This window comes from Gouania willdenowi, chromosome 10 (genome assembly GCF_900634775.1).
Source record: "Gouania willdenowi chromosome 10, fGouWil2.1, whole genome shotgun sequence".
In the NCBI taxonomy this organism is placed as follows: Eukaryota; Metazoa; Chordata; class Actinopteri; order Blenniiformes; family Gobiesocidae; genus Gouania; species Gouania willdenowi.
Window position 1 is genome coordinate 27,718,387 of NC_041053.1, and position 12,421 is coordinate 27,730,807.

The window sequence follows — 12,421 nt, forward strand, 5'->3', positions numbered from 1 at the left end:
CCAGCTGGGTTTCCATTACCCTTGGAAATATGCAAAATATAAATAGCGCAATAAAAACTGGTGATGAAAACACCTGAGTTTCGAAAAACCGCTCAAATATTGCAAAAATAGGTTTCACGTTTTCATGAGGAGGTATTTCAGACCTATTACTGTAATGTAGAAAAAGGGGTGGGGCTAATACATTTATACTTCCACCCACTCCTTTTTGAACACAAAGTATGTGTATGCACTAATATATGTAATAATGTTTTTTTTTCTAGAGGGAAGCCATCTGCATCAAATCTTTTGTTTATTGTAATATTGTGGCTAGTATTATTGCATTTGCTATTTGCTCAAAAATAAAACAGTAAAACAAAATAAACATAATCATATAGTGAGTAGGAAAACATGCAATTTTTCACTAAAACACATTATCAGGAAAATGTGTTTTCCTTAATGTTCATTTTTCCCACACCACACATCATTTGTGATATGTTTCAGTCAACTAGCTAGCTGTGGGAAAACAAAATGTGAAAAGCTCCTTTCTGGACACAGTGAATGAGTAAGTGTCCCAGAGATGCAGCTCCATTTTTCATATTGTATGTTGGAGATTAATCACTGAGGCACTGGGTGATGTAATCAGTGTAGAAAGAAACAGGTGGACTGCAGAGGGAGCTCACCTGCTGTTCAGCCTCCTCTTCATCACTGCTGATCTTCAGGTCATCCTCCAACATTCTGCACAAAGACAAAGGGAAGAGAGTTACAGCTGACATAACCCTTTCACCTCCTGCTTATTTTAGACCGGGAGAAGCATGATGCGATCAACCATTCTCTTTGAAGTAACGGTCTGCTGGAGACACTAATTACACCACACATACAGCGCTGATGCTTGCTAATGTGGAGGGAATGAGGATAAGAGCACTGGTTGCTTAAAGCTGTTGCAGATGTTTGGCTTTTAAATGCTGGGGATCAAACAGATTTTCCACCTGGAAAACTTTCACTTGGACGACTGTTGACCAACAGCCAAGACTTAGCTTGGACCAACAATACTATGATGGCATACTGGTTTCTAATGGGATACAGCAGTAATTCTCAACCCGCGACCCCCAAAATAAAGTATCCAGAGACATAAACATTGAAGAACAGTCATGTGGACACAGGGACAATTATAAGGGGGAATAAAGGGGAGAGCTTTTTGGGGTCCATCTGTAAAGTCAGCAAAATGATGGTCCATTGTTCTATGAATCTGTGATAACCACATTTATTTATTTATCTGAATAACATCCACTGTTATCCAAGAAAATTATCATTATTTGCGCCCATAGTATATAGTCATCCTAAAGATGTAAATCTTTGTTTTAATCAGAAATAAAATGGGTTAAAAGTGTCAGAAATGGTGGTGAAATGGGATATTAAAAAACACAGAAATTGGTTGAAAGTGGCAAATTAGAGTGACCAAAAACAGACAGAAAAACTGTTGAAAAAGGATTTAAAGTGTCAATATCGGAATAAGTAGTTGAAAAATAAGCATGTCATATGGTGAAAATAGGTTAAAAGTGACAATAATGGGTCAACATATGTGACAGTAGATGGAAAAAGTGGTGGAAAGAGTTTACATGTGCCAAAAATGTCTTGAAAGTGGAAAAAAATTTGCAGAAAAGGCATTGAAATTTGAAAAATATGGCACGAAAAAGTGATAAAAATAGGTTAAAATATGGCAAGCTTCCTGTTGCTAAAAAAAAATGGTAAAAATAAGCAAATATGGGCTCAAACTGTTAACAAAAAAAATGTATTCATTTCTTGAAGGCATCTGGAGACCACAAGGTTGAGAACCCCTGGTATACAACGCCTAGTCCTTCTCCTTCATGCAACAAACCAACCCTGATAATACACTGTAAATGTATACATACATGTTGTGGAAAAGATAGACAACGTTCAGTTGATATCACGGCTGCTCTCATAGCATCACCTGCTCCTTACGACTCATATTCTTCAGTATTTATGTGCTGGAGCTGCCAAGTTCCTATGCATTATTGCTTTATATAAAACCTGCTCACAAACTACTGTTATTTTGACACTGCTATTGTTATGACAGGAGAATCCCCTGAAGGGATTTTTACTGCCTTGTGAACCCCTCTTGTCAGAGCTTGCATGACTAAAAAAAGCACTGGTGTTGTGGTGTTTTCAGATGACGCCTCAAATAACTTAAAGCACAGTGAGAAAGGAAGGGGGGGAAAAAAAGCCTTGCTGATAAGGGGCGTGGTGCATGCACGCAGCGATAATAGATATGTTTGAATGGATGAATAATGGATTCATATTTTGCTTCATAAGAAGGGACAGATGGAGAGAGGGAGATAGTGAGTGAGATGGAGACGATAATGACAGGGAAGTGAAGGGGAGCGAGTGGTGAGAGGGAAATGGAAACTGAATACATCGAAAGGCAGCGAAACGGATAAAACGCACAAGAGAAAAGAGGCGTCTACCAGGACAGATGCAGTCAGATAGAAATGAGCAATGGAGCAGAGCCTCTACGACACGCGGGGCTGTGAAAGCACAGTATCTCATCCTCACTAGGTGCAGATGCTCCTAATTGCCTTCAGAAAATGGAGTCTCTTTATACTACTACAACACTAAAGCTCCATTAGTCATGGAAATTTGTCTGAGAACATATTAATATTTCATTTCATTCAAAACTAAAACATAGCAGTGATCAGCAGAAAGTGACTAATTGGCCGACACTCACATTTACTCGGCCTTTAGAGTTTAAAGCACGACAAGATTACAGTAAGTTAGAAGCAGAGGTACAAAGAGTAAAAGAGCACTGATATTTCCTACTCAAGTAGAAGTGCTGTTACTTGACTGAAATTGTACTCAAGTACAAATAAAAAGTAGTACCATTAAATAGCACTCAAAGTAAAAGTTACTAGTTATTTTCGCCCCCCCAAGTTCATATTTAGGTATTAAATCTTGCCACGGTTCCCTTGCATACAGTAAACATCTCATGTATAAACTTAAAACTTAAAAATATTTTTATATATTTTTATTTTTTATATATTTTTATTTTTTATCTTCGAAAAAAATAAAAAATCATTTATCCTGATCCTTTGTTTATCCTTTATACTAGGGGTGGGAACCTCTGGGTACCTCACGACACGATACAATACACGGTACAAAGCTCACAATAACGATTAGCTCATGATATGACGATACTGCGATTATCGATATATTGGTTAGAAATCAATCTACGATAATCTATGACAAGAAAAAAAAAAGATTAAGTGAAAAAATGCAATTTTTATTTTATATCTGAAAGACAATAAATTGAAAAAGTGTCCTATGAACAGTGACACTATTTTAGTGCAACATTTTTGTAAATAAGTGTCAACATACCAATATAAATGAACAAGTATCTCCAATAGTGCTTTCTGTGAACAAAAAAATAGGGTCTTTCTTACCAGTGACACCATTATAGTGCAATATTCCATTAAACAATATATTGGTTCCTTCAACAAACAGTGACAACATTTCTGTGGAGACCTACCTGCACATTTGGGTTTAAAAGCAGAAAAGGTTTTGGGAAAAAAAAAAAAAAAAGAAATCGATACTTAGCGCGAGTATATTGATAATTGATTGTGCAAAAAAATATTGCGATATATTGCTGTATCAAGATATCGTCACACACACTTTATACCTATCATTATTATTATTACTGTCACTGGCTTGTGTTTTGTTTTTTCTATTCTGCGCACCGACTACCAAGTCAAATTCCTTGTATTGTTTTTTAAACTGTACTTGGCGAAATAAACTTTTACATTTAATCTGGTTGTTCGGCTATGATGTGATGCATTTGATTGTGGTCTGGTCATTTCATTTTTTTGTAGTTTACCAATATCTGTTGATCATTTTAAAGCTAAAAATAAGAATTTATTCAGTAACGGTTGGGTGTACAAATGTAACAAATTAACTTTTCTTCTTTTAAAATGACTTTAGTACAAGTGAAATGACTGATTTTAGGAATATACTCAAAAAAGTACAAGTACCACTAAAAGCAACTCAAATACAGTAACGTGACTAGAAGTGCACGTTTTACTTTAAACCTGTCCTGCACACAAATGAGAAAATATAGCAATTATACCTACGCACTATATTTAAATGCATCAGTCTGATGGATCACGTCAGTGTTTGACATATCGCTAAGTGTTGCTTGTTGTATTAGTGCTGAGAGCCAAGTACGTCTTAGACATATCTGACAATGGAGCCAAATCCAGCATGAACCCTTATACAGAGTAGTCTGGGCCAGCTACAGTCACATTCTGGCTACACTCGAGGAGACTTTTTGTCATCATTTCCACTTGATTAAAAACACAGTTGCTTCAAACTCATGTGTGTGAGCCAGAGTGTTATAAAACCCCTGAAGCATGAGGGAATTATATTTCCTTTACCCACTGTTCTAATGAAGAAACAAATAAAGAGCACTTTCTCTCATTGTAGCCTATTGTAGCATTAATGCAGCCTTTTGCAAAGGGATTACAGTTGGATGAGTTTTATGACTGAGAAAATAGTAGTTATATACTAATTAGCCTTAACAGCTCAATTACTCCTGAATAGTTGGAGGAAAGCCCTTTTCATTATTTGGAACATCTTATGCTTTTGAACATAGAGGAAAAACAGAAGAAAAAAACAACAACATAAAGGCGGTAGGCGTTACCTTTAGCCAATAACTTTTATTTCACCTAGTTAACAGTAGGTTTTAATTTTGTGAATCCAATTAAGGGGAAATGTTACTTTGTAGAGTAAACAATAGTAAACAACACGAGTGTTCAAATACAAACTTGTATATTTTGAGTAAAAAAATTAGTATTTTTTTCTTCCTTTAAACTTTTTTTTTTTATCATTTTTTAAATTGTTTTTTTTATTTCTGATATTACATATTATATATATATTTTTTTTGGATTATCAAAAATTGCTAAGACATTTTTTGTATCTAGTGATAGGAATCAAAAACCGGTTCTTTCTGAGAACCGGTTCCCAGTGATCCAATTCCGAGGAATCATTTGCTCGTCTGTCAATTCCGCTTATAAGTTTCTCTTACGTCGTAAATACGTCACAATAAACTCCTCCAGGTCTTGTATATTGTGTTTATGCTAGCACCAAGTGAAGCTCCTCCCACCATATAGTTGTTTGCTGTCCACCGAGTAGAATAAACCTCCTCCACCCGCAGCTGCTTCGTGCTCTGTTTGTGGCGTCTCTGTTGCTACGCTAGTCACTTCCGGGTTCTGTACACTCGCGATAAAGTTGCTTCTTGCACAGACTTTTCTTCCGAAAACAACAAACTTCAGCAAGAACACACACCTCGTCACCAGTATATGTCCTCATAACAAGTAATCAGACAGGGAGACGGACTGGTACTGATCGTTGTCTTTAGTTTGCTCTTTCATACACACACACACACACGCACACACACGACTGATGACGTCACATGTAAAAACGGGGACGGCGTCTCTGAAGTTCCATTTATAGAAATGTAAACAAAGGCTAAATTAAAGCTTTACCGTTTAAATACATAATAAGTGCAGCTGTACTTTTGGTTAATATTTTCTTTTTTTTAAAGAATAATTATTTGTTTTATGTCTGATTTAGTTTTGGATCAAGTTGTTCAAGTTCAAAAGGAGCATTGTAAATATTTTCAAATGTTTGTAGCCAAAATGTGTCATATGTATGTTGTAATAATAATAATAATAATAATAATAATTCATACATTTTATATAGTGCTTTTGTATATATTATTATCCAGTGAAAACAATCTATACCTGGTGGATTAAAAGAGAGCTGATATTCCTGCAGGAAATTAAAGAGACAAAGATAATATAATAGTTAAAGCAAACAATTCCATTCGTAATATTTAATTACCTCATCCAATGAGAATCGATAAGAGAATCGGTAAGGAATCGAATCGATAAGCAGTATCGATAATGGAATCGGAATCGCTAAATTCTTATCAATTCACATCCCTATTTCAAGATTCAAAGTGTTTATTGTCATATGTGCAGTTAGAAACACGTTTCCCTGTACAATGAAATTCTTACTTTGCCGACCGCCAGTGAATGCCTACGTAATAAAAGAATAAAATAAAAAGGCATGCTAACAGTGGCATGCTATAAAATACAAAATACAAATATATTACCTATACAGAAAGTAGAGTTGCTATATTTATATCACAAATAGATTTGGAAAAGGTTTGTCATCAGTCCACACAACAAACTATTTCCTCTGATTGCACTATTATCCACTAAAGTCCTGGACCACTTGGCAATTTTAGTTTTTTGGGGGAATTGGGTGAAGGTTGAAGCATTTTTCTAGAAATTTCCTTTAAATCAGTAGATGTCTGTAGCAAACATCGACTTGGCACTAAAATGGCCGGGTTTGTAAAGCAAAAATGTTTGATACTTGGTTTTACTTAATGTTAGTAAACATGTCACAAAACTGGACTTGTCCTTTGATCAGGGTTGTGTTTTTCTTATGCATCTTTTATTATCAGTGTCACAATGGTTTTTAGACTGTAATACAAATCACATTTGCAGCAAAACATCATGAATACACAGGGAGAAAATGCCAACTCCATTAAGAAATGCAGGGGATGGCATTTATGACATGCTGGCAAACAGGCCGCTCGGCCAACTGCCTCATGACTCAGCAGTAAATAACACAGCAACTAAAATAATATTTTGTTTCGTGTGGAACTAGATTCTTGGGAGCTCAGCTGGCGAGAGAGTGTTAAAGGCTTTATTAATAGACCAGTGCACAGTCAATTCAACACATTAACTGGTGAAATAAATACATATAATGTGTTATCTAAGTGAGACAACATAGCAGATATTTTTATATATATTTTGCTGTGGTGAATATCAGCGACGTGCCATGAGGTTCTTGACTGGTGACGCACTGACTGGAGTCAGATGCACACATTTATGACGCCAATAGAAGCTTAAATGCTTTTATTTTTAAAGCTATGATTTTATATTAGGACATTTGTTAATAGGCAGCCGTTATTTCATTGTATTTTTACTTCTACTCATTTTTATTTTGGAATTGCAAGATTTTCTTGCGTACCGTATTTTTCGGACTATAAGGCGCACTTAAAATCCTTTAATTTTCTCAAAAATCGACAGTGCACCTTATAATCAGGTGTGCCTTATGTATGAAATTAATATGTCAAAATGTTTTAGTACAACTTTGGTAAACTATGAAGCTGCACTGCTTGATGGATTTTTGGCGCTTTAGGGCTACCGTAGTCAGGTGCTTCGCGGAGTGATATGTACCTGTACTGTCCTTCAACATACTGAACTGAAAATGTGAGTGTATTGTTCTGTATTTTATGTGTTAAACCTAGGGATGTAACGATTAATCGTAAGGCAGTTAAAAATCGATACATGGGTATCACGATTCACATCGATACTGTGAAAATTGAATCGCAGTACTTTTTTAACCAGCAGGGGGCGCTATCCAGAAGTGTTAGCGGCAAGCGGAATCTGCTAATACTTTCTTTCTGGCTGCCTTCTACTTTTAAACATGTTCATAAATGATTCCTTACCCCTTTAGCACTGAAAGAATATCTGTAATATTACGTGAATATCTGTAAAAGTCACGTTTTTCTATTAGCTCTGTCTGCTAGCATAGCATCTCTTCTTCACTGCAAGATATCTGCATGCCAACCGACCACTGGGTTACCAGCGCCCTCTGCTGGTCCAAACAAATATCTGAATTAAAATACAGTGAAATGACTGTTTGTATTTTTTTTTTTTTAAGTCCAGTTGTTAAGGCTCAAAATACATTTTCAGTTGCACTTTTAAAAAGAAAAAGAACTATTATGCAGTTTTGTATTGTTTACTATAGAACCAGAATTAAAATTTATAGACTTCTTCTTCATTTGTATTATTCCTTTATTTATTTCATTCAAGATTTATTTTTAGTTAAATTGCATTGTTTTGAATAGTTTATCAAGGGATTCTTTTGACAATGAAAAATAAAAGGAAAACAGTACAGTTTTTTTCCCCAAAAAAATAAAGGAAAATTTTTCAGTCATCATTCTTCTACAGTTTCATTTTGTAAAATAAATCGCGAGAGAATCGTATCGTGAACCCAGTATCGCGAATCGAATCGTATCGGGAGTTGAGTGAATTGTTACATCCCTAGTTAAACCTGAACAATGTTGAGAGTTATTGTTAATGAGTTGAATAAAGTTTGACTTATCTGACTATTTTGTTTCGCTTAACGCGTCTTAATAATAATAATAATAATAATAACAATAATAATAATAATAATAACAACAACAACAAACTGGTGCACTTTATTGTCCGGTGCGCCTTATGTATGAAAATAGACCCAGTCAGACCCATTCATTGATGGTGCGCCTTATAATCCGGTGCGCCTTATAGTCCAAAAAATACGGTATATTGTATGTTCTTGCACTAAAATTGTACAAGTTTGAATGTAATTACAGTATTATTATCTTTAAATTTTGGCCTTAATTAAAACATTCAGTTGTTTTGATTATTCTTTAATATATTCCATATGTTTCACAATAGGAAGAAAATCAAAAAAAAAAATGTATGTTTTTTGTTTGTTTGTGTTGTTTTTTGGAGGGGGGCTGATCTCTATTTTACTAAATAAAAATGAAAATCATGAATGATCTCTTGAACTTTGAGGTTTTAAGGGTCTTGTTTTATAAGCACCCATCGAATATATCACACTTTTATTTATAATACAATCATTTTGATTGAAATTGGACACTATACACTACCTTTGATTTTAGTTTTGCACATATTCACACAACATTTTTTAATTGCTTTTTCTTTGACCCAATGGAAGCGCAGAACATATAATTTAACTGTGATGTGCTCTGTGCCTCGTAATTAGCCCCAATATTCTTTAGGGCCACTAACATCAGTTGAGACATTAAGAAGACATTAGTAAGAATAGCAGTATCCCACACAGTAATCACCTTGATCCAATCATAATTTGCAACTTTTAGCTGATCATTTATTTTTTATTATTATATATCTATATATATAAAAAGCAAACAAACATTTTTGCAAGTGATTTTAAAATTAACTCCAGTTTCCAAAATCTCCATGTTGCATTGGGATGTAACTGTAATGCATCAACATAACAAGGATTATTATAATCACATTTATCCTAGAATGAATAACACTCTCTGTACTTATTATTTGACCTTTGACCTGCTCTGATACATTCAGCTATTGACGAGGTACTGTATATTTAATTCCAAATAATGCTGCAATTGTATTCAGATTCTCACCATAACTCTCGCAGTTTGTATGATAATTTCACTAAGATTGAAGATGTGGAAAAACTAAAGAGTTACAGTATATGTGTGAGTCAGAAATAGAAGGAATCAATGACAGGTTAAAGTAAAGCTTTCTGCATTTTCAGTGTGTGTTTTGAGTGATGGGGAAATGGGCTGCAGTCAGAGCTGTTGCAATATGCTCCTGGCTCACGTTAAATTAATGTCGCTGCACTTTCTCGCTCTGATCCACACAATCTTCTTTTTCCTCCTTCCACCAGTAAATTTCATCCAAGAGTCAAGTTTAAATTTACCTTGAGGCAAATGCAGCAGCAGTGGGTCAAAAATTCCCAGCGCGCTTGTGTGGTTTTGTGTGTGCGTGTGTGTGTGTGTTACTCACGACTTCTGTGGTGCAGTTGCTGGTTTAGCAGCGGGCTTGTTAGCTGATACAGTGCATCGCTCTGCAACAAAAGAGAAGATTATCACTGTAACACTATTGTTTGTGCTGTGGTTTGTGTGTGTGTGTGTGTGTGTGTAGATTACAATTTGACAAGAAGCCAAACCTGCATCACTCTAGATGTGCAGCATTGTCACAGGAAACCTTTTCATACAATGTGTGTTTCCTTAGCTTTAGGAACTACATTTTCTATCTGAAAATTTATATCTCTTCATGCGTAAGAAGTGCACAAAGGTTTGATGTGAAATTCAAGCAGGAGTACTTTCTAATCACAATCTGAGAAATGTTTTCCACCTCTGCTTTTGTTTGTCACAAAAAACTGTCTTGGTTATGAAAAGAATTTAATATCGTGGGAATGTTTTTTTGTATTGTTTTTAAACACTTTTGCTAAGATTTGACTTCATTTGCATCGACATCCACAAGTATTGGAAAACAAAAGCCAAATTTAGTTATTACCATTATTATTACTATATTTTAGAAAATATGGAAATTTATTTTTTGAATTGTTAATTTTAGCTACAAATTCACTATACTATTTGTGGTTGTTTTTTTAAACACTTTTGCTAAGATTTTACTGTATTTGCCTCGACATCTGCAAGTATTGGAAAATAAAAGCCATATTTAGTCAGTATTATTATTATACTTGAGGAAATATGGAAATTGTAGCTAAAATTAACAGATAAATAAAATAATTCACTATAATATTTGGTTTTTTTCAAAACACTTGCTAAGATTTTACTTTATTTGGATCGACATCTGCAAGTGGAAAACAAGTCATAGAAATATTATAATTATTATTATTATTTTTTTTTTTCGGAAATATGGAAATTGTAGCTAAATCTAACTGTTTAAAAAAACAAATTCACTAAACTATTTTTTTTTTTTTTTTTTTAAACACTTGCTAAGATTTTACTACATTTGCATTAACATCCACAAGTATTAGAAAACAAAAGCCATGTTTAATTATTATTATTATTATTATTATTATTATTATTATTATTATTATTATTATTATTATTATTATTATTATTATTATTATTATTATTATTAATATTTTATTTTAGGAAATATTGTAGCTAAAATTAACAGTTTAAAAGACAAGTCATAAAAGTTGAATGGATTGAATTAAAGAAAAAAAACAAAGAAAACAAAGGTGTCATTGTATAAACTTTGTATACAAGACTAAAATGTTTCAAGCTTATGCAACCAAATCATAACAGCTGAATAAACCAAACCAAATTGATCAATGTGGTCAATAATGACTTCAACAGTGTACTTTCACTTTTCACATTGGCAGAAAAAGTTACTTTACAAACTTGCTTAAATGTTCTTGACACATGTTAATGACAAAGCTAGCTGTCCTTTTTTTTTTTTTTTTTTATGCCAAGTGATATAAATATCAGACTTTGGTAACAGTCCAGGCCTTGATTGCACTTTAAACTCAGAACATATTTAGACATGATCTAAATTTATATGGATTACACTATTTATCACTGGAATAATCGTATGCAGAGTTATTTATTATAAGCATATGATCGCACCCTGAGGTAAGAAAAACATCCATATTAAATAAGAGTGTCTCATGCGTCCACCTTTAAATACCAGATGGGACGTTGGTTCTCTGCTCACTGAATGATCAGGTTTGACTTCATGTTTGGATGATGTGAACTCGAGGTTTTCAGATTCAGTCATTACGTGGCTTTGAATTGATCTGAATATCAGCAGCTCTCTCACATTTCTGCAGGGCGGTGTTGTGTTTTTGGCCTCTGGTGGTGATTGTGTGTATACGTCATGTGATGTGTGAGTGTTAATGTTGGGAATCTTACTCTGCGTGTTGTAGCCTGAGGTCACATGCTGTGGATCCTGGAGGGAGAAGGAGAGAGAGGCGGAATGAATAAATCAACATATGATTGTTATTATTATAATTATTATTGATTTCATGGCAGCACGAGGATGCCGTTACACAGGATTTAGAAATTTAAGGGAAAATGAGTTTGGAATGTCACAATTCATCACCTCACGTGTTTACTTTGCTGTTAATCTTTGAACTGCAGTGTTTTTCCATATGAAACATTGCTTATGAAAGCACACAGTGAATAAACCATCACCTGCTGCTTTAATCGCAATATCAACATTTCAAACATGAGAGCTGCATATAATATTTTTACTGCTAATAATGACTATTTTTGACCTTTTTTTTTACATACAAGGCGTCCTTAAACTGTATTCTCTCCAACACCTTTAAATTCCTGAGTCACAGTTTTTGTTGTGCTCGACTTTAATGTGTCAGAAATTGTGAGTAATATTTCACTGTCTTTTTGCGGAGGTCTCTGATTAAAGAATGGGTTTTTCTCCATTTGTGAAACAGTTTTCTTTGTCGAGCTGGATTTTTCTGTCCCTCGTCATTTAACGCACCCACGTATTCTATACTCCCTCATCCCATAGTACAGCTTCCTTTGTTGCATGTCATACAAGTGGGAAAAAAAAGGTTTTTAGAGTGAGCAACAGCAGGAAAGGAGAAATTAAAGCTTAAAGGCTGACTTTGAGGAGTCAGACTTCTATTACATCTTTCTCACGAGAGCTACAGTATGTTTTTTTTTTTTCCATCATCAAAGAAATAAATATGAATGAAATAAAACAAAGCGCCAACATAAACCAGTTTAAAAAGCTTTTTAAATCAT

General features: G+C 34.3%; 1 protein-coding gene across 1 annotated transcript in view; it reads right to left on the bottom strand.

Annotated features, from left to right (window-relative positions):
- The window catches only part of aff2 (AF4/FMR2 family, member 2), a 183,104-nt gene that overhangs the window by 65,407 nt on the left and 105,276 nt on the right, over positions 1 to 12,421 (bottom strand). Inside the window, exons 7-9 of the mRNA XM_028459936.1 lie at positions 11,567 to 11,603; positions 9,684 to 9,744; positions 660 to 714 (exon numbers count right to left, since the gene is read on the bottom strand). Coding sequence (XP_028315737.1) covers positions 660 to 714; positions 9,684 to 9,744; positions 11,567 to 11,603 — 153 coding nt within the window. The remainder of the gene's footprint in view (positions 1 to 659; positions 715 to 9,683; positions 9,745 to 11,566; positions 11,604 to 12,421) is intronic.